We start from the raw sequence: 24,627 nt of genomic DNA, 5'->3' as shown, positions 1-24,627 counted from the left end.
CATTTCTAAATTTTGAGAAATCCGCATTATTCATTGGCATTGCTTCACTTTTATTTGTGTTAATCTTGTATCCCGACACTTCTCCATATTCCTTCAATTTCTTAAATAATTCTTTTATTGATAGTTCTGGTTCTGTTAAGTATACTATAACATCATCCGCAAATAAACTGATTTTATATTCCTTGTCTTTTATTTTTATCCCTTTTATATTATTTTCTGTTCTTATCAATTCTGCTAGTGGTTCTATAGCTAACGCGAACAATAAAGGTGATAGTGGGCATCCCTGCCATGTTGACCTGCTTAAGTTAAATTGCTTTGATACATATCCATTTACTGTCACTTTCGCCAATGGTCCCTTATATAATGCTTTAATCCAATTAATATACTTCTCTGGTAAACTGAATTTTTGCAATACTTTGAATAAATAATTCCATTCTACTCTGTCAAAGGCCTTCTCTGCGTCTAAAGCAACTGCTACTGTTGGCGCTTTACTCCCTTCTACTGCATGAATTAAGTTAATAAATTTACAAATATTGTCTGTTGTGCGTCTTTTTTTAATAAATCCAGTTTGGTCTAGATTTACCATTTTCGGTACATACTCTGCTAATCTGTTTGCTAATAGTTTAGCTATTATCTTATAATCTGTGTTAAGTAAAGATATTGGTCTATATGACGCTGGTGCGAGTGGATCTTTCCCTTGCTTTAGTATTACTGTAATTATTGCTGTTTTACATGAATCTGGTAAGCTTTGTGTTTTATCAATCTGGTTGATTAGTTCCAGGAGGGGTGGAATTAATAAATCTTTAAATGTTTTATAGAATACTATTGGGAATCCATCCTCTCCTGGTGTCTTATCATTTGGTAATTTTTTTATTATCTCTTGTATTTCTACTATACCAAATGGTTCTGTTAATTTATTTTGTTCCTCTATTTGTAGTTTTGGTAGTTCAATTTTAGTCAGAAATTCATCTATTTTCCCTTCTTTCCCTTCGTTTTCAGTTCGGTATAATTGTTCATAGAATTCCCTGAAGTTTTCATTAATTTCCATTGGATTATATGTGATTTGTTTGTCTTTTTTCCTTGATGCCAATACCATTTTCTTAGCTTGTTCTGTCTTAAGCTGCCATGCTAGAATTTTGTGCGTTTTTTCTCCTAGTTCATAATATTTCTGTTTTGTCTTCATTATGTTCTTCTCCACCTTATATGTTTGTAGTGTTTCATATTTTATTTTTTTATCTGCCAATTCTCTTCTTTTAATTGTATCTTCCTTCATTGCTCATTCTTTTTCTATATTTACTATTTCCCTTTCCAACTGCTCTGTTTCCTGATTATAGTCCTTCTTCATCTTGGTTACATAACTTATTATTTGCCCTCTGATGAACGCTTTCATTGCGTCCCATAGTATAAACTTATCTTTCACTGATTCCATATTTATTTCAAAGTACATTTTAATTTGTCTTTCAATGAATTCTCTAAAATCCTGCCTTTTGAGTAGCATGGGGCTTAATCTCCATCTATACATTCTTGGAGGGATGTCCTCTAACTTTACTGTCAATTTTAAGGGTGAATGGTCCGATAATATTCTAGCTTTATATTCTGTTTTTCTTACTCTATCTTGCATACGAGCTGATAACAAAAATAGGTCTATTCTTGAGTATGTTTTATGTCTAGCCGAGTAATATGAATATTCCTTTTCCTTTGGGTGTTGTTTCCTCCATATATCCAAAAGTTGCATTTCTTGCATCGATTTAATTATAAATTTGGTTACTTTGTTCTTTCTGTTAATTTTTTTCCCAGTTTTGTCCATATTTGAATCCAAATTCAGGTTGAAATCCCCTCCTATTAATATGTTTCCTTGCGTATCTGCTATCTTCAAAAAAATATCTTGCATAAATTTTTGATCTTCTTCGTTAGGTGAATATACATTGAGTAGATTCCAAAACTCCGAATATATCTGACATTTTATCATTACATATCTCCCTGCTGGATCTATTATTTCCTCTTCTATTTTAATTGGCACATTTTTACTAATTAATATAGCTACTCCTCTTGCTTTTGAATTATACGATGCTGCTGTTACATGTCCTACCAAATCTCTCTTTAATTTCTTGTGCTCCAATTCAGTTAAATGTGTTTCTTGCACAAATGCTATATCAATTTTTTCTTTTTTCAGTAAATTTAGCAGTTTCTTCCTTTTAATTTGGTTATGTATTCCGTTAATATTTAAAGTCATATAGTTCAGCGTAGCCATTTTATACTTTGTTTATCTTCCCTTTCCGTTTCTCCATCATTACCTTTCCTTCTTATCCATTTCTGCTTTCTTGTTTTGAACACTTTATAAGACAACATTTCTAAAACATCAAACATTTTCCCTATTCTCCTATTTAAAATTTCTTTAACCCCAATCTCCCCTCCCCCTCCTGAGTTGTCCTTTATCCCTTGTCGGACAACCACATCTCCCCTCTCCATTTGGATTTGCGAATTCACTCGCAAACGTCAGCTGATTTTGCAGTGACTGTAACTCCTCCCCACCCAGCACCCCCCAGAAAAGATTTCAATTTTCATATGTAACAAAGGTCACTCTTTTAATTCCCTCCTTATTCCCTCTATTCCATTTCCCTCCCTTATTAATTCTTGTCTATACTCTATATATTTTCCTCTAAATACGGATACATTCATGTATGCACACTATATATATATATATATATATACACACACATATACCCCTTTACACACATACATATAGATCGTGGTCATTTTTACTCTTATTACATGTCTTCATCTCTCTGCTTGTTTTGTAGTTGTTCTGCAACTTTCCTTGCTTCCTCTGGATCCGAGAATAGTCTGTTTTGTTGCCCTGGAATAATTATTTTAAGTACTGCTGGGTACCTTAACATAAATTTATATCCTTTTTTCCATAAGATCGTTTTTGCTGTATTGAACTCCTTCCTCTTCTTCAGGAGTTCAAAACTTATGTCTGGATAGAAAAAAATTTTTTGACCTTTATATTCCAGTGGCTTTTTGTCCTCTCTTACTTTCTTCATTGCTTTCTCCAATATATTTTCTCTTGTTGTATATCTTAAGAATTTTACTAAAATTGATCTTGGTTTTTGCTGCGGTTGTGGTTTCGGGGCTAAAGTTCTATGTGCCCTCTCTATTTCCATTTCTTCCTGTAATTCTGGTCTTCCCAGGACCGTGGGGATCCAATCTTTTATAAATTCTCTCATATTCTTGCCTTCTTCATCTTCCTTAAGGCCCACTATCTTTATATTATTTCTTATATTATAGTTTTCTATCATATCTATCTTCTGAGCTAACAGCTCCTGTGCTTCTTTATCTTTTTTATTAGATTCTTCTAATTTCTCTTTTAAGTCTTTTACTTCCATATCTACAAATGTTTCTCTTTTTTCCATATTTTCCACTCTTTTTGCCAATTCTGATATGGCCACTTCCATTTTATTCATTCTTTCTTCTGCATTCTTAATTCTTCTTTTTATCTCATTAAATTCTTGTAATTGCCATTCTTTCACTGATTCCATATATTCTTCAAAAAAAGCTACATCCATTGTCTTGCCTTTCTCTTCTTCTTCCACTTCTTTCTGTTCTTCTTCTTCTTCTTCCTCTGGGTTGACCATCTGTTGTTTCCTTGTTTTCTTTTTGCCCTCTTCTTTCTTGTTGTTGTTATTGTCCGTGTTCTGCACCTGCTGCTGTGCTGCAGGTGTCTCTCTCAGCTGTGGAGATTGACTCCGCAGCTGTTCCCCCCTCCCGTCAGTGTGTTTTATTTCATGCGCATCATCGCGGTTGCGCACTTTTACTCGGCTCTGCGAGCCATTTTTGTAGTCCCGAGCCCGGGACCTCCACTGACCTGTGGGAGCGGGCTTCTCTCTCCGCGGCGGGCCTCTTCGGACAGGTAAGGCCTTCACCTTCTTCTTCCGATGTCTTTCCTTCTTCTTTTCTTCCCGTTGTTTTTGGTTTTTCTTTCTTCGCTGCCATTTTCTTCACACTTTTACTTTCACTTTGTTTTGGTTTTTAAGTTTGTGCCCTTGTTTTTTCTCTATCTTTTTTTAACTTTTCTGGAGAGGGCTGGAGTTCCCGTACCGGCCACTACTCCATCACGTGACTCCCCCCCTGTAAAAAGTGCATTGAGGTAAAATCTACCAACTGATTATGGCTTCATCAAAAGCATCACATTTTATAATTGGGTGTTTGATTCAGCGGTCTAAAACGAATATTAATAAACTGCTCCCTCATACTGAGCAGACCTCCATTAGTGGGAAGTGAGGAAGGAACGCTGCAATGGAGGGATACAGGGGACTGGGGGGAATGGGCTACAAAGTGGGTGAGGGGTTTACAGAGAGGGTGAGGGGTGTAGGGGACCGGAGGGGGGGGGGTTACAGAGACAGGGAAAGGTGTAGGGGACTGAAGGGGCTTTCAGAGATAGGGAGACGTGTAGGGGACTGGAGGGGGTTCCAGAGACAGGGAGGGGTGTAGGGGATCAGATGGGGTACAGATTTGAGAGAAAATGATTCAGACACAGAGTGAAGGAAGCTCCCTCCGCACCGTCCGATCACACACTCCCTGGGTCAGACACAGAGTGAAGGAAGCTCCCTCCGCACCGTCCGATAACACACACTCCTGGGGTCAGACACGGGATGAAACTCCCTCCACACCGTCCTATCACACACTTGCGGAACAGTGAGCCTCATTGCAATGAAGGCAGGTCCTTTTGAAGGAGTGTCATTGCTGGCAATGAGTAGTAACCCCAGTTGTTGACCATACCTGCAATACCTCATTCTTTAATCAAAGCCTTTCAAGGACACTTGGCAGTGCAACAGGCTATGAATAGGTTAAAATTTCAAACTGTGCCCCAAAATTTACAATTAAATCATTTATTGTGCAAGGAGTGTCCCAAGAGAATGTATCTACAGGAAGCTATTCAGAGCAGCAAGTTGATAGGCTAGTTCAGAAGGCTGATGGGATTCATTAGAGCATTCCATTCCAGTCGGGAGATCATGTTGCAACTCTCCAAATCCCTGGTGAGTCCATACAGAGTATTGTAAAGAATTATGGGGCTTCTGCTGTAGTCAGTTGGCTAACAGTAATTAATGGCTTAGTAGATGCAGGGCATGGTTTGACTCGAATGGGATGGGAGTATGAGACAAGCAATGTGAGATATCAGAATGTTGCTGGGAAACCTACTGGATGGTAGGTCACTGAAACTGCAAAGGAAAGGAGCAACTGAATCTAATGCCAATTCATGAGAAATGTAAAACTGTACATAGGGATCTGTCCAAAGGACGATGTAAGTTGTACAAGGAGACTGAGTGAGGTCCCATGTGGGGGAACGAGTTACATTGTTTACTCTTTCTTTGTACTCCTCACTTTCACTGGCGTAATAAAGTAATGTGCCGCATAATCTTTGTTCAGGCACCGTCTGACCACAGATATGTCTGTGGCTTACAATAAAGAAGTGATTTTTCACTCTTTGGTTCTGCGGCTGTTCGTCTTATCGTGGGTCAACTTTAACAGTGTTGTGTTCAGTTCTGGTTACCTCATTATAGTAAGGATGTTTATATCCCCGGAAGCTGTGGAGAGGGGGCAGAAAATAAGTCTTATGAGGCAAGGTTCACCGAACCGGAACTTTTCTCTTTGGAGCGAAGAAGGATGAGAGGAAACTTAATGAAGGTCGACAAGATTATGCGAGGCTTAGATCAAGTGGATGGCCAGAGCCTGTTTCCCAGGGCAGGAGTTACAGACACTAGAGGACACCCACCACTCTCACCAGGTCCCCTGTTCACCTTCACTGGAACACCAATTCACACTCTGCGATTCCTGATCACCCTCGCTGTTCTTCCAGTAGACCTGTTCAAAAGTCTAAGCTTCAGATCCCTGGCATCTTGGTTGTACAGATTCAGAATTGATTGCCTGCAGAAAGCAGGGGGTTGTAGATGGGCCACATTGTGCCTGGAGGTCAGTGACGAGTGGAATATGTGAGCACATCAATAAACTACTGTAATATCAACAGTTTAAGTGCTCAATAGTGTCAAATCGTAACTGGTGGGGGGGGGGGACGGGGACGGGCGTTGAGTTCATTAGGCGAGAGGTTGCAATCTATAAACCTTTGGTGAGACCACTGTTACAAGCCCAGAGGACCCCAAAACCCAGCAGCTATAGAAATTCACCAAGACAAATGGTTACTCAAACAAAAGTAGTTTTTAATTTTCTTTAAACATTAGAACAGCATCAAACTTTAACTTATTATCTTAACTTAGTCCAATCTCACTCCTCCAAGTTCTCCGGTATCAGACAATTCTCATACTGTGTACAGAATTGAACATTTATGAATTTTTCACCAGGCTTTGGTGCTTAAAGGTAATTGGTTCCCGCTCAGGAAGGTTCTTGATGGTTTCAGAGAGAGATTTGTTGCTTGCTGGACACAAACTGATTTCTTCCAATCAGCCACTTCAGTCTCTTGCTGAAGAAACTTGCCCCATCAGGGTTTTCCAAATGATAACCTCTTCTTCCAGGTCACCACTGAGTTCCTCTTCCCCTTATTTCAGGTGAAACACTATAGCCAGCCATTTCCTCTTGTAAGGACCACAAGGGTTTTCAACAGGCTGAACTCATAACCCATCTTCAGAATGAGGTCTTCAACAAGCTGCCACCTTGCCATGTTGCAGCCTCAAAAGCTTCTGCAGAACTGAATTCTCTTTCTCGCTCTCTACCTCTGCAAAACCACGACCCCTCTTAGGACAGCAAACTGCAAGCAGGCAGACTGCTGGCACTGGAATCAGTTTCTGCCTGGGCATCTGTTGCTTTAAAGATAATAGTCCATTTACTCCACAACTTCAGTCCAATTAACACCTACTTGTGAAGTCGCCATAGGCATTCTGCACAGTTTCTGTAAAGTCACTGTGGGGACGAAGTCTCTACTTAGGCGTAGCTCTTGCATTTCAAGTGAGATGTCTTTTGTGAAGTGTTTGTTTGTGAAGTGACCTACACACTAAACCCTCCACAATCTATCTCTTTTAAAAACATATTTATATATAACCCAGAATATTGCATTCAATTCTGGTCACCTCATTACAGGAAGGATGTGGAAGCTGTGGAGAGGGGTCAGAGGAGATTCACCAGGATGTTGCCTGTATTGGAGAATGCGTCTCGTGAGGCAAGGTTTGCAGAGCTGGGATTTAATAGAGGTTGACAAGATTCTGAGAGGCTTAGACAGGGTGGACGGCAGCGCCTGTTTCCCAGGGCAGAATCAGCAAACATCAGAGGACGTGTGTACAAGGTGAAGGAAGGGAAGTTTAGGGGAGACATCAGGGGTAAGTTTGTTTTTACACAGAAAGTTGAGTTGTCCGGGCCTGGAGTGCATTGCCAGGGTGATGATGGAGGCTGGAACATCATGAGCATTTAAGAGACTCTTAAACAGACACATGGATGGAAGGAAAATAGAGGGTTTTGGGGTAGGGCGGGTTTAGTACTCAGGAATTGAGTTATAGGGAAAGGTTAAACAGGTCAGGACTTTATTCCCTGGATTTTGATGGAGGTATTTAAAATGATGAGGGGGATAGACTGAGTAAATGTAGGTTGGTTTTTTCCACTGAAGGTGGGTGAGATACAAACCAGAGGACATGGGTTAAGGGTGAAAAGGGAAAAGTTTAGGGGGAACATCTTCACACAGAGAGGGAGGGGGGGTGTGGAACGAACTGAAGTGGTGAATGCGGGCTCAATTTTAACATTGAAGAGTTTGGATAGGTAAATGGATGGGGGGGGTGCTTGGGGGGCTATGGACTGGGTGCAAGTCAGTGGGACTAGAAAGGCCTGTATTGTGCTATTGTGTTCTGTGGACATTTATTTTTGATAACCCCTCATCAATCCTCCCAAGATGTTGGAGTTTATTCAGCCCATCTAGTCCTGGCTAGGGGTTGTGGAGTTGAAACTACATTGACCAGGGAAAATCGTCTCCCTCACTTCACTGCCCTTTGAGGAAGTTGACAGCAACAAACATTCCTGCAAAACTTCCTGGTTTGCATCATCAACCACGGGGTGACCTGTCTTCTGCTCCTCTTTCCCTGTGAGCTCAGGATCCCGGCTCCCACCTCCGGTTCCCACCGCAGTTACCTCTCCCCTGGCCTCCAAAGGTCTGTTGTGTCTGCTGCGGGAGCTTCCTAACTGTCCTCAAAGCTGCAACAGTCATGGTTGTGACCAGATGTGTGTCTCTCAGCACAGGCTTCGCCCTCCTAAACTACCTTTGGGGTCTGTGAGTGATGACACTGGGTGCATTGTGTCTGTAGGCGCCCATGACCCAGTCATCTCACCCAGGACCCAGGAGGGATATCCGGGTGCTGCAGTTTGAAAGCACTTTGTGTTTATGTGAGTGTCTTTGTCTGTGAGTAGACCCTTTCAAACTGCCGTGTAAAATGGGGTTTACCGGGCAATTTGCATGGTTAGCAACCCAGAGGTGATCAGGGGACCCAGTGAAACTTACCCAGGTGTCTTGCTCCAGTGAATTTGCAAGGGGAAATGACCAACCTGGTTAATCAGGTGATGTCAGTGCTTGTGCGCGTGTGTCACAGGGAAACGACGCTTGGCTGCCACGAAGTGGGGGAAAAGGGGGAGAGGTTGCTTCCGCGATCAGGGGAGGAAGAAGGTGTGGGGGGGGGGAGGTCCAGGATGTGACACTGCTGCCAACGCTGCTCCAGTTCACGGCGACAGCACAGTGCGGGAGCGATGGCCGTCTTCCACACCCATAATCCCCCACACCGCTGAAACCACTCAGGCAGTGGTTCCAGCGGCGCGAGGAATTATGGGTAAGGAAGACGGCCATCGCTCCTGCACTGAGCTGTCGTCGCGAACCGGAGTGACGTGCCGTGGCAGCAACCACTCCCTGCCCCATTCTCGGCAGCAGCATGTTGGTTGGGGGGCTGGGGGGTGGGGGGGGGGGGGGGAGGGACGGGGACGACTGATGGCCGGTACTTCTGGTGAGTTTGTGACGCGTCACTCATCAAGGGGGCAGGATCCCCCTTAAATCACTGGGTTTGGCAATTTATCAGGTGGCTCCACTTGCAGTTTGAAAGGGGCATCCTGCACCCAGTAATCGTATCCGGGTCCCAGGAGGGCTACCCCAGGTGCTGCAGTTTGAAAGCACCTAGCGTGTCTGTGTAGGAGTCTGCGTGTGTGTTAGAATGCATGTGTCTGTTTTTCCCGGGCGTCTGTTCCTTGTATGTGGAGGTAGGTATGAGTGGGAGAGACGTCCCCCCAAGTGAGGTCTGTTTGTAATTCTGTTTGTGAGTGTCTGACCCTGTCCGTATGTGTGTATATGTGAGTCTGTGTGTTAGAATGCATGTGTATGTTTGTTCCTTTGTGTGTGGGGTTGGGTATGGGAGGGGGAGAGAGAGACTTTTCCTCCAGTGAGGATTGTGTATTTCTTTGTGTGTGTGTGTGTGTACACGAGGGAGTGTGCGTTTCGGGGTGAGTGTGTTTCTGTGTAAGCCTGTGAGGGAGGGGTGTTGGGTTCCCAAGGATTGGAGGCGGTTGGGATTTTTCTGTATTGGGGAGGGAAGTGCTATGTCTAACCCCACCTCTCTCTGTCCTACTCTCCCTCGTCCTGTTATCTCTCCCCTTCTCTCTCTCCCTTTCCCCCTCTCTCCTTCTTCCCACTATCTCTCCCCCCGCCTCTTCCCCCCCCCCCCCATCTCCCCAGTCTGTGTTGGGAGGGGAGCTACAAACCCCTCGCCTGATCGAACCCCCCCCTTCTCTCCCCTCCGCAGCCTGTGATGCGACAGATGCCATGACGGACCAGTCCTTCGCCGACCGGCTGCACATAGCCGTCTACTCCGTGGCGCTGCTCACCGGGCTGCCTTTCAACGTGCTCGCCCTCTGCGCCTTCCTCTCCAAGGCGCGGCGCAAGGCCGGCCCCAATCTCGTCTTCCTCATCAACCTGACCATCTCCGACCTCGCCTTCCTCCTCTTCCTGCCCTTCAAGATCGTGGAGTCGGCAAAGGGCAGCCACTGGGTCCTGCCCTCCTTCCTGTGCCCACTCAGCGGCCTCTTCTACTTCAGCGCCATTTACAGCAGTATCCTCTTCCTGACGGCGCTGGCGGTGGAGAGGTACCTGGGCGTCGCGTACCCGCTGCGCTACAAGATGTGCCGGGCGTCCACTCACGCCGTGCTGGCCAGCTGCCTGCTTTGGCTTTGCGCCTTCTGCCACTGCAGTATCGTCTACATCACGGAGAACCAGCGCTCCGCCAACCTCACTGGCTGCTACAGCAACTTCAGTGAACGCCAGCTTCGAATCCTCCTGCCCGTCCGGCTGGAGCTGGGACTAGTCCTTTTCTGCCTCCCGCTCTCCATCACCACCTTCTGTTACTCCGGATTCATCCACATCCTCCTCTCCTCCCCCCACATCAGCCGGGAGAAGAAGTGCCGCGCCATCGGCCTGGTGCTCACCACCCTGGCCGTCTTCCTCGTCTGCTTCGGTCCCTACAACCTCTCGCACTTCGTGGGCTACGCGCAGTGGCGCAACCCCTCCTGGCGGACCGACGCCCTCCTGCTCAGCACCTTCAACACTAGCCTGGACCCCGTCATCTTCTACTTCTCCTCCAGCGCCGTGAAGAAGGCGTGTCGCGGCTGCGTGACCAGCCTGTCGCGGGAGATCCTGCTGTTCAGTCCGCGCAGGCTGTTGGCGTCGAGCCGCAGACGGAGCCTGGAACTCCGGAGCACGGGGTTCCAGCACTCCGAGTTCTGATCTCGCTCTCCCACTCCCCGGGACGCGGTTCTCCTCCTCTCCCTCCCCCATCCATCCTTCTCTCCTCTCTCCCACCCCTCCCTCCCCCTTTTCTCCATCCCCATTTTGCTCTCTCCCCTTTCCCAGTTCTCCCACCCCCTCATCTCTTTCCTCACCCCCATTTCTCCCACCCCCCTCACCCCATCCCCATTCTGCTTTCTCCCCTTTCCCCCCCTCTTCAACCATTCTGTTCTGCCTCCTCCCTCACCCCTTGACTCTCCATCCCCTCTACTCTTACCATCTCTCCTTCCCTTTCCCCGTCCCTCCCTTCCGCTCTCCTGTCCACTCCCTCCAGCCCCTTCCTCCCGATTCTCCCCTATTCCAATCTCCCCTCTCCCTCTCCTCTTTCAGCCCTTTTTTCTCTGTCCCCTTGTCCCATCTTCCTCTTCCCTCCCGCTCTCTTACCCCATCCCCCTTTCATTTCCTCCTCACCACCCCTCCCTCCCGTGGGAGAGAACAGAATCCCGGGGCAGGGCAGAGAAACGGAACACAAGGACGTGCACGATCCACACAGAGGCGGAGGTGGGGATCGAACCCGGGTACCTGGCAACATTTCTCTGTTCACTGTTTCCCAATAATACCCTGGCTGGAATTTTCCAACACTACTTTGTTTTGAAATTCCCTCTATTCCAACCCTGGCTTTCCCTCCTCTCGCTGACTCCCCTTCTCTCTGACTCTCCCTCTCTCCATCACAGACCCTCTCTCATCTTGTAGCATGTAGAACAGGAGTTAGACCCCGGGGTACAGGGACACCTCTCCCTTAGAGTGTGGACACAGGTAGACGGGGCGGGGAAGGAAGTTGGAGAACAGAGAGACCCCGGGGTGCAGGGACCGTTCCCTTAGTAGACAGGACGGGGAAGGGGACGACTGGTCATGTTTCCTTCATCAATTCGGACGTCCCAGTCCAGGAGCTGGGACGTCCATCTGTACCAGACGCGGGTGAGACCACACTCAGGGTATTGCAGGCAGATCCAGTCACCCAGCTTTAGGTCGGGCGTCACTGAGCTGGGAAAGATTCACCAGTATGTTCCCAGGACTGGCGGGGGGGGGGGGGGGGGGGGGGGGGGGCGGGTTCGGGTTATCAGTAGAAGCTGGTACTTTTCTCCCTGAGGGGGAAAACTGATAGAGGTTTATAAACCCACGAAGGGTGGGGATAAGATGGACGATCATCGTCTCCTCCGAGGGTCCGGGAGTCTGAAACTGAAGAGTATAAGAGGGCAACATCTCTACACAGAGTGGGTGGGTCTGTGGGAACAGGAAATGGGAAGGTTAAAGCGTTCGGGCACATCCAGAAATAGTCCTTGAATGTTGAGGCAAAGGGGGACTTTCGCCGGTCAGCATGGGAGTGTTGGGCCAGAGGGGCTGTTTTTACGCTGGAGGACTCGGTGACCCAAATTTCCGCCCTCTTGTCTCCCTCCGCACGTACCCCTCTGCTGTTCTCCAACTTCCTTCCCCTTCCGACCTCTGCTCAATCCCCTCCTCTCCACCCTGTCCCATCTCCACCCCTAGAAAATCGGCCTTGGTGACTAGAGGGGGCAGCACTGCCGGAAGGAGAAGCATCGGCCCATCGGTCTGCTTCCCCATTCCAACTGAAGGACTTCTGAGCCAAATGAACCCCTCCCCTCAACTTTCACAGGCTTGAGAGTAAACCGATTAGAATCTGCAAAGTGGCTTGAAATTCCATTGTCCTCTGAGGCCGAGGGCTGGTTGTTCATTCTTAGAAACAGGCCATTTGGTCCCTCTCTTGCTTGCTAGGCACATGCCCAATGTTTCCCTCCAAGAAGTGTGTTAATCCAGTGGGCTACTGGGAATTGTGGACAGTGCTCTCAGTATGGGATATGGAGACCAGGAACTGGGCACAGTATTCCCAGTGTGGGATACGGAGACCAGGAACTGAGCACAGTATTCCCAGTGTGGGATACGGAGACCAGGAACTGAGCACTGTGTTCCCAGTGTGGGATATGGAGACCAGGAACTGAGCACGGTATTCCCTGTATGGGATATGGAGACCAGGAACTGAACATGGTGCTCCCGGTGTGGGATATGGAGACCAGGAACTGAGCACGGTATTCCCTGTATGGGATACCGAGACCAGGAACTGAACATGGTGCTCCCGGTGTGGGATATGGAGACTGGGAACTGTGCACGGTGCTGTCTGACCCAGAGATTTTATGTAATGTAATTCACAGATGAAATAAACTGATAATTAATGGAGGTTTGGTTTTCAAGTCAGTTTTCAGTAATTCCTCTCCCAGATCTGATGCCCAGCTTGTATCTCATCGGTGTGTTTGAGGTGATGACTGTTGACATGTCAGGTTCCGGTACAGTAACAGATGGAGAATTATCCTGTTATTATTGGATGAGAATTATATAATAATCAGTTCAAGATGTGGTCAGAGAAATGGTAGATGCAGATTGAAGGTGGGATACATGGTTAACCTCAAGATTCTTAACAGTGTTGAGGAACAGAGTGTCTTTGGCGTCCAAATCCATCAATCTCTCAGGGTTGCCGTACAGGTTAAAGAAGGCCTATTGGGACGCTGGGCTTCATTCATTGGGGGACTGAGTTCAAGAGTCAAGAGGTCATGTTGCAGCTCTGTTTCTCAGGTGAGTATTGTGTTCAATTCTGGTTGCCTCATTACAAAGCTGTGGAGTGGGGTCAGAGGAGATTCACCAAGATGTTGCCTGGATTTGGAAACAACTGTTTTGAGGTGAGGTTAGGAAAGCAGGGTCTTTTCTCCTTAGAGCGCAAGAGGAGACTTAAGAGGTCTACAAGATTTTGAGAGGCTTAGGACGACCAGTGCCTGTTTCCCAGGGCAGGAATAACAAACACCACAGGATGTCTATACAAGGTGGGGGAGGGGGGGAGGAGTTTAGGGACAACGTGTTTTTAAACAGAGTGGTGGATGACTGGAATGCATGGCCAGGGTGGTGGTGGAGCCTGGTACAATAGGGCCATTTAAAAGACTCTTAGACAGGCTCACGGATGTAAGAGAAATAGAGGATTGTGGGTGTGGAGTAGAAGGGGTGATTGTTGAAGTTTCTATGGGTCAGCACAGTGTGAAAAATGGCTGAAGATGATTAAACTAGCACTACTCTGTGAAGGGTGATGGAATGAGATTAGAGCTTGAAAATAGACAGCTCTAACTAGTGGGCCCCTTATCAGAAACCTCAAGGATGAAAGAATCTGGTTTGGACTGGCAGTGACTTAGGGTACCCCATTGAGCTTGCTTAATAAAGACATAGACGCCCCTAAGGATGGAACTACATAATTAGCATAACATGCGATGTATGATGAAGGAGGGACTGTGTGGTATCTCCAGAGATGGAAGGGAAAGGGGAAGGTTATAAGATATTGAAATTCTGATTGGAAGAGACTAAATGAAGGTGTGGTGATGTTGAGCACGGGACTGTACAAAAGAATGATGATTCTGGACCTGCGGTGTGTTTTGGGACTAAAAGACACCTGGCTCTGCAGACCTGAAATAAAAGCTGAACTTGTTCTCCAAGACTTTGTCTCCAGAGTAGTGATTGTGAACACTTTATATTTCACAAGCTTGGTGACTCGTCCGGGATCGCAACTCCCACCGCTTGGCGACTGGCTATCGAAGGACGAGAAGGTGCACCCCGCTGATTTCAGTGGTCTCAGATTTCCTTGCTTGCTGTCAGTGGTTTGAGCGAGTGATATCCGGACAGGAGACTCTGGAGAACAAGGGGGAACTCTGGTAGGAGTGGTTCGGTCGGAAGACTCTCGTGCACAAGACCCGGGTAAGAAAATTGACTAAGTATTACTCGGGTGATCAGGATAGTCTGTCAGGAGTTTGTGATCTGACAGGTAGGAAAATGGGTACTCAGTATACCAGAACTGATGAGTCCCGAGAGAAGGGACCCCGAAATGAGGGTCCTGGAACTGACATACTGCCGGATAGTTTGTTGGGGCAGATGTTAGAGAACAGACCTGTAAAAGGGTCGGGTCAGAGACCAAGGAATGTCTCCAGGGAGATTTCAGGGAACTTGGCGGTCCGGCACTGTGGTTGAATAAGAGCTCAGGGAGCTCAGTTAAGAGTTCAGGGAACTATTCAGGGATCATTTGTGTGTGCTCGGGGAGCTCAGGTTCTGGGAACCTGAGGTACAATGGGGAATTGTGTAAATACAACTATCTGGAGGTTGAAAATATAATTTGAAAAGTTTCTGAGACATTAAATAAAAGACTAGGGAGGAAGGCTTGTTGTGGGGGGGGGGGGGGTACTTGGGATGATGAATTCATTAAAGAGCTCATTGGAAAGTGGCACCTGTTGGCACAAGAAAGAAAAGAGATAGGCTTGCAGGTTGCCAAACTAATGCTGTAAAACTGGCAGAAGGGGGGACAGTAAACTTATGGATGTCCACCAGCAAGAATGTGCACATAGAAAGGAGCAGGACAGGAAAAATCGCATGTTATGTTAATTAGGCACCCGAGGAGAAGCCTCCTGCACAGGAGGATAAACAAAGACTACGTAGTGAAATGGAAGTCCCAAGGCTGATGGAGGAGGGAGAGACGAGTGACCCCGAGTACTCCTCGGGGACGCCCTAAAGACCACCACTAGCATTATCTGCCTGTATCTAGACCTCTAGCCAGGAATACTCAAAGTATTTTCGGATACTGTTAGTGCTTGAACCCAGAGCCATGCTAAATCATCCGGCCACTGTAACAAAGAAGTTGAGATTTAAAGTCTGTGAAAAATTCTAGAAGCTTTTGTTAAAACACGTTTGTCTGCATTTGTACAGTTTAAAAATTAAGCTGTTCTCAGTGAGGACAGAGAGAACAGCATAAAAACATAAGATACCAGCCAGGCAAATTGCCAGGAAGGTCAGAAGAAGAGATTACGCAGCCAGTTTGTGCAGAATACAACACGGTGAACGAAGAGAGCCAGGAATACTCTTAAAGGGGCCACACAAGATACCAATTTGTTTGCAGTTTAAAGTTGGGCACATACCCATGATAAAGATGTGATTTCTTAACTTAATGAGGGAGCAGATAAAGTATCTAAAGGATTATCAGGATTGTGACCTCAAAGATTTAGTTCAACATGAGTTCTCAATGAGCCTTCTACCTTCCATCCAGGAGATTAGACTCCACCAGAGGGACATCTCTGATAGAAAAATTGAGCGATGGAAATATTCCAGTTGTTATTATATTGATGTACTTGAGTTTTGTGCAACCCCAGCAGGCAGGGTGTTACTATTGTGGGAAAGTGGGACATTTCAAACAGGAATGCCCTGAATTAAAGAGGGAAAGGGATGCGATCCCTCTGACTTTTGGAAGGATTAGTGGGATCAGGGGTTTCTTCCTCCCGGGACCCACCGGGAACCTTTGATAAATTTCCAACAAAGAGGATACCACTAGAGGCCACTAGATCATCATTAAACATTATACCGGAGGGAGTTAGATTCACTGGTCAACAATTAAAGGTATCTGGGGTAGAAGGGGAAGAGTTTTCTGTACCTATTTTGGGAGCCCATTATGATCGGAACAGATCATGAGGAAGTGATGTGGCAATTATAATACATTCCGGATATTGGGAGTAACCTCCTGGGTTACAACTGGGGTTAGAAAAGGGGGTAAAACATTTGGGACACTTAATAAGTAAGGGAAAAAGGAAAATGTCCTGAAAGGACTAAGGGGATATTGGAAATGGTTCTCCCGAAAACAAAGGAGGAACTAAGCAAGTTCCTGGGACTGATGGGTTATTGTCGACTGTGAATAGATTCATTTGCACAAAAGACTAGAAACTTATACTTCACCTCTAGGATACTTCAAGAATCAATGCAAAAGTTAGAAATAACATGGGATTTTCAAACCCCATGGCATCCCCTTTCCTCAGGATGGGTAGAACTAATGAATCAGACATTGTCCAAATTGGTGCTGGAAACAAAGTTACCCTGGACTAAATGCCCGCCTATAGCATTAATCCGAATAGCACCTCAAAGGAATGTCGGATTGTCCCCTTATGAGATGCTATTCAGACTGCCATTTTCAGGAAGAGAAGGCGAATTGCCTACCGTAGAAGTCACTGACAAATGTCTAAGGAACTATGTATTGGCTTTCGCTTCTTCTTTATTTGTTCTTAGGAAAAAGGGTTTGTTAGCCCAGACACCTCTGCTCGAATTTGCCGTTCACAAAATACAACCAGGTGATTAGGTTCTGGTTAAGATATGGAAGGACACCAAGCTTCATCCAAGTTGGGAGGGACCATTTCTAACCCTCCTGACCACTGAGACATTGATAAGAACTGCAGAAAAAGGTGGACACATCACACCAGAGTGAAAGGACCAGTGAGGACCCCTACTAAGCCGCCAACTTTGCACATACATCCCACCGAAAACCCGCTCAAGATCCAGTTGAAAAGACATTGATGGTCATTAGAACAGGACTTGGAATAGTTTATGAAACATAAGTTCAATATCTATGTACAACCCTCCTCCTTCGGTAGAAAGAAACACGAGATGGTGGTGGATATGCTGAGTAGAGTTGGTAAGTGGGAACCAGGGTTGGGCTGATGGGATTCATACCCAAGTAAGGAGAGGATTGGAATCCATCGTCAAGCCCTCAGGGCCAGTAAAGTTCACCATTACCATTCCCGAGAGTTCTAAACCACAGGTGATACGGATCGATGCTTGTAGTTTAATAAAATGTGGAAGGATCAAGAGTCAGAGATTATATAGTGTTCAGGAGAAATATATGTGTCTTAATAGATACTGCCCCTATTGGAGTGATGAATGGTGGACTACCCAGAAAAAACCTACTCAAAAAGGGTAAATGGGAAAAATTTGGAATGGGGATAAATATCAGTGGAAAGGACCTGTTGGCGCGTTGTTTTAGAATAATTGTAGAAGGATCAAAGACTAATCCAACTGATAGTACCTTCACAATAATGCCCAAAGTGAAACCTTATACTCCACCCAATGACACCGAAAATAATGAAGATAGTAGAGGACATTAGACAGATGGTTGAGATTGAGACAGGACATGGGATACAAATGCCTGGGTAGAACGGGTAAAATATATGGAGATGAGTTTAAACGAGCAATTGCTATGCATGTGCTTCTGGACGTCTGATAGCACAGGTGGTTCTACCTCCGTTGGGGTGGGGTAAAGACAAACAGGAAATGCAGGTGCATGATGGCTTTGCATCAGGATAGAGGGTTGGGGTAACCAGTCCTGTAAATCTCTGTCCTTGGTGTTCCCTCCTCTGAAGAGGAAGGATGTCCGGATTCCGCTGGCATTCTGGGCTGTGTCAGGGAATCACAACTGCCTGCATTTCAAGACAAGGAAGACAGTTCACAAAGGACCTAGGAAAGCTACAACTATGCACAAAGGTACAAGATATGACAGAGGAGAGGGGAGGGAACCACTCAGCCTTGAATGTACCTCGAGCGGATCTATGGTGGTTCTGCAGAGGCAGAATCCATGGACCAATTCTTCCTCCCTATTGGAAAAGCACCTATGCAATCATTCAATTGGCCATACCCTTCACCTTGGCATTTGAACAGGAGAATGTAATAGGGATAAAGAAAAGTAAGGAGTTCCTTGGGATGTTTTTCAATAACCAAATTTATATTGATTCAATTGGAGTACTCCAAGGGGAGTACCTAATGAATTTTAGGCACCCAATTAGATAGCATACTGCTCTGCGAAGGGTGATGGAATGAGATTAGAGCTTGAAAATAGACAGCACTAACTAGTGGGCCCCTTATCAGAACCTCAAAGATGAAAGAATCTGTTCAGACTGGCACAGAGAGCTAGGGTACCCCATTGAACTTGCTTAATAAAGACATGAATATTAACTTAGTCACCCCTAAGGATGGGACTACCTAATTAACATAACATGCGATGTATGATGAGGGAGGACTGTGTGGTATCTGCAAGGATGGAAGAGAAAAGGGGAAGGTTGTAAGATATTGAAATTCTGATTGGAACAGATTAAATGAAGTTGTGGTGATGTTGAGCGCGGGACTGTACAAAAGAATGATGATTCTGGACCTGCGGTGTGTCTTGGAACTAAAAGACACCTGGCTCTGCAGACCTGAAATAAAAGCTGAACTTGTTTTCCAAAACTTTGTCTCTAGAGTAGTGACTGTGAACACTTTATATTTCACAACAACATCATGGGATGAAGGGCCTCGACTGTGCTGGAATGTTCTATGCGCCTAAGAGGCTTTTAAATGTCCCTAATTGTAGCATGTGGGCCAAGGAATGGGGTGGAGAATTGAAATGGGTGGCCACTGGGAGATCCGCCTTTTTGCAGTGGATAGAGCCGAGGGGGTCAATGAAGCAACTCCCAGTTTGTTTGACTTAGAGACCCCAGCGGGAGAACCGGATGCAGTAGACAACCCCTGTAGATACATAAATTAAATATTGCTTCATGGGGCACCAAATAGAGAGGGAGGATTTTGTTGGAGGCACCTCCCATGAAATTATTAATGCTTATGGAAGTTACACAGAAAGGGTGTAGGCCCTGGTGTCAGGAGCACCACACACACACCCCCATCCACACACTTGCTGGAGAAATTCTGCAGGCCACCCAGAGCCATGGGATGGCAAGGAGCAACCAACATTTCAGGAATGGGCCCTTTCACAGGAGTATAGAGAATCAGGCCGGGTGATAAATGGGCAGAAGAGAAGGAAGGGACAGGGGGAAAGAGGGTTCTATCTTTATTCAAGGTACATCAACTCAATCATCACGGCAGACCCATTACTAGTATTGTCTAACCTGGCTAAATTTTCTCCTTGGTCCAACCCCTCCCCACCTACATCTGTGATACCTCACATGCACTCCACATAGAAAGAACAAACCTCGATGAAAGACTCAAGCCTGAAACGTCGGTTATGTATCATTTGCTCTAGAAAGTACTGAGTTTTTCCAGCATTGTGTAGTTACTTAAACCACAGTGTCTGCAGTCTTTCGTGTTTTACCAGAGATAAAGTGGAGTTGAACCAGACTCCGTATTCATGTAATAAAATATTCTGATGAAGATCGTCCATTGTGTGTGTTCATGGAGGGTTTTTTCACTTGCTATATGGACACTTCATTGCCAGAATACTGGAATACTCTACTGCACACAGCATTGGAATTAGTCATACAAAACTGTTAACAAATAACATGGAAATTTACAGTACAGTCCAGACCCTTCAGCCCACCGACCCAATAACCTACTCCGACAACCTACTGCATAACTCTCATTATCCTCAGCTCCATGAAAGAATGTGTTAACTTAAATCCAAAATAGCAAATGCCACTACAACACAACTTTATTAGCTTTGCAAAGCGGCTGTTCTGTACGCAGGAAGACCTGTTCGCAATAATTCACACGTCCTGTAATCTGCAGACTTCAGCAAAACATCGAGCATGAGTTTCGAGCCTTGGCTCTCACGCCTTGCTGTTCCGCTTCTAAAATTCTTTAACAGACTAATATTTTCCCATGAAATATAATATTTTAAGCCTTTTATTCCTGCTGTCATTTATAGAAAGGAAAGAAGCAAGTCCATATAATCTGTCAAGGACGGGGGGGTTTTCCGTGGAGCGCGTCGGTGCTCACGAGGGTCTGGTTCCCTCAACAATGGCAACATTGAGGTCTGACGCATGCGCATTCACCAGGGCATGTTGCAATCTTTCACAGGACTAACGCATGCGCGGTCGAAATAAAATCTTATTTCTTCCCCCCCCCCCCCATTTGAATCATTTATTCCTATGAAATCCATCCCACCCCCACCGGGAAGGAGCGACGGGCGCTGAACTTGACTCTACACAGCTTTTAAATTCAAGTTAAAACACGTCCGTCGCTCTGCATTCTGGGACCTGTAGTTCCCTTTCACTTCCTCGACGCTGCTCCGACAGAGGACGCAGAACGGTCCGGACTACAACTCCGACAGCCATCGCGACGCACAAAAGCCGCTTCGGCTATTTTTATTTTACGCACGCAGAACCGGAACGGAATCGGATTACAACCGAAGGTGGCACCCAGACGAAATGGGGCAATGCCCCTCTTCCCCCCCCCGGACGCTGCAAACCACCCAGATTTTTTCGCCGCATCTCACTGGGACGATGTTTTTTGTTCACGTTTGTTTCGTCTCTTCCCCCACCCCTGCATTAGTGCCGGGCAAAGGATCCGCATCACAACCTGCTGCTGCCGGATACAACGGGAAGGGGGGGGGGGAATAATTAATTAAAATGCAACATTCTGCCCCCCTCCTTTTTGCAACAGAACGATGCACCGACAAACACCGGTTTCCGTCCACAGATGATGCACTTTTGCCCTCTAGTGATCCGTTTTATTTTGTTTTGCACATTTCTCCTTGGCACACTCGGCATCTCTTTTCTTTCCAACCCCCCACCCCCACATCCTCGGGAACTACGGCGCGCCGCGCACGTACATGCTCTTGCACCGTCCTTGGGCGAGGCCGTCGTTCGCAGGACCTGGCACCGGATTCCCGAACCGGAGCCGCAATTTTTGGCCAAACGACAGAACTCGAATATTCATCTCCAGTTGCAATTCGGCCCGGCCGCTCTTCACGTCCCGCCGTCAGTGAAAACATGAATCCCTTCTACGCACGGAAGAGCAGCGTGTTCCCCCTTTAAAAAAAAGTTGCCGAGTAGTTTTAAATTTGCAACAGACCCCCCCCCCCACCTAAATGTTTGTATCTTCCATTATTTTCCACCCCTCCAGCTTTCGCTGCACATTCAAAAATGGAAACCGGTGACTATATTTACCCTGGGAGGTAGCAGCTACCTGTCACGAGGTGCACCAACACCCTCTCTCCTCAGTCCACAACGTGACGCACGTACACAGGTCTTTTTTTTCTCTCCCATCTTTGTCGCTGACCCTACCATCACCCCTTCCCCCCCTCCTCCTCTCTGTCTTTTCGCCTGCCTTTGGCCGACCCTGCGTGAATCAGCGCGGCCAATCCGCCCCGCATCGGACGCGACAGTACAAACAAATCTACGCGGAGCTGGTGCACGGTGAGAGAGTGAGTGGGGACGCATCCTGCGCTGAGAGGGGGAGGAAGGAGGGGGAGGGGGGTGGGGGGGGGGGGGGAAAGAAAGAATGCAACACGTGCTTCACTGAGAAAGTGAAACCAACCTCCAGCGAGAAATGTTGCAGTCGAACTCTGGCTGGAGGGAGACGGGGAGCAATAGACATGCAGTGGGAGCGAATAGGGCGGCCCAGCCCTCAGATTTGGTTGTGGGGGGGGGGAATGAAGGAATTTCTGCAACAATCCTCTACTGGTGGTGGTGGGGGTAAATAATCGTGCAGCGGGGGCAGACGATCCAGTAATCCTGTATTAAAGGAAAGGGCAAGGAGTACAGCAATCCGGTATGGGGGGGGGGGAATCTGGTGTAATTTTCTTGTCACGGTAGTGGTGGGACGAGATGCAACATTCTGCCACAGTGGAAGGGAGGCTGCAATAATCCTGTCACAGTGGGGGGCAGGGGAAAAATATGCATGGGGAGGAAAGGGTGCATTTGGGCACATAGGTGCAGTGCGCCAGGGAGAATCCCGCACTGGGCGAAGGGCAACGTCTGCACTGTGAGACTGGCCTGCAACCAGAGGGGAATTGTGCATTGAGGGAGCCTGCGACAAAATAATCCTGCAACGCGGGGGGTGGGTGCAACAATCCTGCAACACGAGACCCCCTAAGAATCCTGCGATTACAAGAATCCTAGGACTTCGATAGCGTTGGAAAGACCGTGGAAACGGGCAAGAGACGAGAAGTCTGTTGCAAATGGGAGGGAGAGTTGTGCGCAACAGGCCCGGATTGACTGAGGCCTGGCTCGCGTGTGGAGTGCGATCCTGCGAGCGGCAGAATCCGCTCCGGGTATTGCTCGGGGCCCGGGGTGCGGAGGACTCGGGCGGGACGTTGCGATGCTCTCTCCCCTCCCCCACCTCGGCGGCCCTGCGTTGGGGAGGAAGGAGACAGACAGACCCGTCGCTGCCTCGTCTCACGTGTCCATTTTGGGATCTCACATGACCCTGTTGTTTGGCCTCGTGATCAAATCTCCTCCGAAATTCGAAATTTAGGCAGCTTTCAGCGGCCACATGGATATATTAGATCAAGCTCTGGACACCAGGTAGGTGCGCAGATCCCCGCAGAGGTAGGGTTCCGGGAGGGAGCGCGGCGGCCAGAACAGGGTGCAGGCCTTTTCTACTGCATTAAGGCGAATGCAAGGTTGCAAGTGGGCAGAAGCCGGTTGTGCAGGAAAATGGGTGCAGGACTGAAGCCACAGCCACAGGGGCTGGGAGGATCAACCGGGTCACGGCCACGGGAACTGGGAGGACCATCCCGGATGCGGCCACGGGGTCTGGGAGGACCATCCTGGATGCGGCCACGGGGGGTGGGAGGACCGTCCCGGGTCCCGGCCACTCAGGAGATGGAGGACCGTCCTGGTCCCAGTCCCAGCCCCGGGAACTGGGAGGACCAGCCAGACCATTGTATGGCATTTAGTTTTATTTTTAAGGAGGGGAGGGGTTGCATTTTTTTCCATTCAAATCTCATCTATGTTTGCAAAACTCCTGGAATGGGGGGTGGTAGGAGATGTGTTGCACACGATTGGGGAGACGGGTATGTGCACTGATTGTGGAGGGGGTGGGGTATGTGGTAGGCCTCAGGAAGAATGAGGATTGGCTGTATAGAGGGGCTGAATGGACTCCCGTCCTACAGGTGATAGGCCAGGGAGATGGACTGAATGGCCTCCAGTCTATGGGGTGTATCCCCTCCTCGCCCCCTTCTCTCCGTCCTTACTTCCAACCTCCTTCACCTATTAGTCCCTTCAACCCTGCTGTCCCATTCAATAATAACGTGAGAACTTTTAAAGAGCATTGACACACTGTAGACCCTGTGGCCTGAAGTAACAACTCAGGGCTGGAGAAACTCAGCAGGTCACGCTGCATACTTTAAAGATTAAAAATACAAATTCAACATTTTGGGCCTGAATGCAGTCGAGGCCCTTTGGCCCATGATGTTGTGCTGACCCCTTCCCTCCCTCATATCCACAACCCTCTATTTCTCTTACATCCATGAGCCTGTCTGAGTCTTTTAAACATCCCTATTATACCAGCCTGCATCACCACACTCGGCTACGCATTCCAGGCCCCCACCACTCATGTGTCTCCCCTAAACCTCCCTCCCCTCACCTTGTGCAGACATCCTCTTGTGTTTGCTGAATCTGCCCTGGGAAACAGGTGCTTCCCGTCCACCCTGTCTAAGTCTCTCAGAATCTTGTCGACCTCTATCGTCTCTCGTCCATCTTCGCTCCACAGAGAAAAGCCCCAGCTCTGTGAACCTTGCCTCATGAGACACATTCCCCAATCCAAGCAACACCCTGGTGAATCTCTCTGATCCTTCTCCACATCCTCCCTGTAATGAAGCGACCAGAACTGAACACAATTTTCCACGTGTGGTCTCACCACAGATTATCGAGCTGCAACATGACTTCAATCTCTCCTCATGGCTAAACCCTTCATTGACATGGAGAACCTCCTCAGGACTCTTCCCCACCCACCGGCCAACAAAGCCTTCTTTGAGCAAGGAGACCAGAAATGCCCACAGGATCCCACATTGGCCTCACACCCTCCCGTGGCAGCAGACCCCGAATGATGAACCTCCAGACAAACCTCCCTGAAATGATCAGATACAGGAGGAGAGACAGGCCATTCAGCCCATTGAGTGTGCCAGCATCCTCCCACTTAGCCCCACTCCCCAGCCGTCTCCCTGTAACGATGCCCTAATCAAATACCGTTAAACACACCCAATGACCTCGTTTCCACAGACTCACAACTGTGTGGCTGAAGAAATTTCA

The 24,627-nt window shown here is 47.3% G+C and overlaps 1 protein-coding gene across 5 annotated transcripts; it reads left to right on the top strand.

The window, feature by feature from the left end:
• The first annotated feature begins 8,283 nt into the window (after positions 1-8,283).
• LOC138764272 (free fatty acid receptor 2-like) lies at positions 8,284-18,540 on the top strand. 5 transcript variants are annotated; one of them, XR_011358092.1, is made up of 4 exons: positions 8,284-8,376; positions 9,774-11,311; positions 14,346-14,557; positions 16,901-18,540. XR_011358092.1 is itself a non-coding variant. In XM_069939954.1 (2 exons), exons 1-2 carry the CDS (start codon positions 8,304-8,306, stop codon positions 10,748-10,750), a joined length of 1,050 nt encoding a protein of 349 aa, XP_069796055.1. In that variant the 5' UTR covers positions 8,284-8,303; the 3' UTR covers positions 10,751-11,849. The 5 variants fall into 5 exon arrangements, 4 of the variants coding, with proteins under 4 accessions (XP_069796055.1, XP_069796058.1, XP_069796056.1 ...); XM_069939954.1 differs by lacking the exons at positions 14,346-14,557; positions 16,901-18,540 and having other exon boundaries at positions 9,774-11,849; XM_069939957.1 differs by lacking the exons at positions 8,284-8,376; positions 14,346-14,557; positions 16,901-18,540 and adding an exon at positions 8,584-8,653 and having other exon boundaries at positions 9,774-11,849.
• Positions 18,541-24,627: the final 6,087 nt, after the last annotated feature.

Source organism: Narcine bancroftii, chromosome 5 (genome assembly GCF_036971445.1).
Source record: "Narcine bancroftii isolate sNarBan1 chromosome 5, sNarBan1.hap1, whole genome shotgun sequence".
NCBI classification, from domain to species: domain Eukaryota; kingdom Metazoa; phylum Chordata; class Chondrichthyes; order Torpediniformes; family Narcinidae; genus Narcine; species Narcine bancroftii.
Note: the sequence above shows the minus strand (reverse complement) of the source record. Positions and strands in the feature narration are given on the sequence as shown.

Coding starts and splice junctions, on each gene's coding strand:
- LOC138764272 (XM_069939954.1), top strand. CDS start 8,304: ATGACCCAGTCATCTCACCCAGGACCCAGGAGGGATATCCGGGTGCTG. Junction 8,377..9,773: donor TGAAAGCACTTTGTGTTTAT/GTGAGTGTCTTT, acceptor TCCCCTCCGCAG/CCTGTGATGCGACAGATGCC.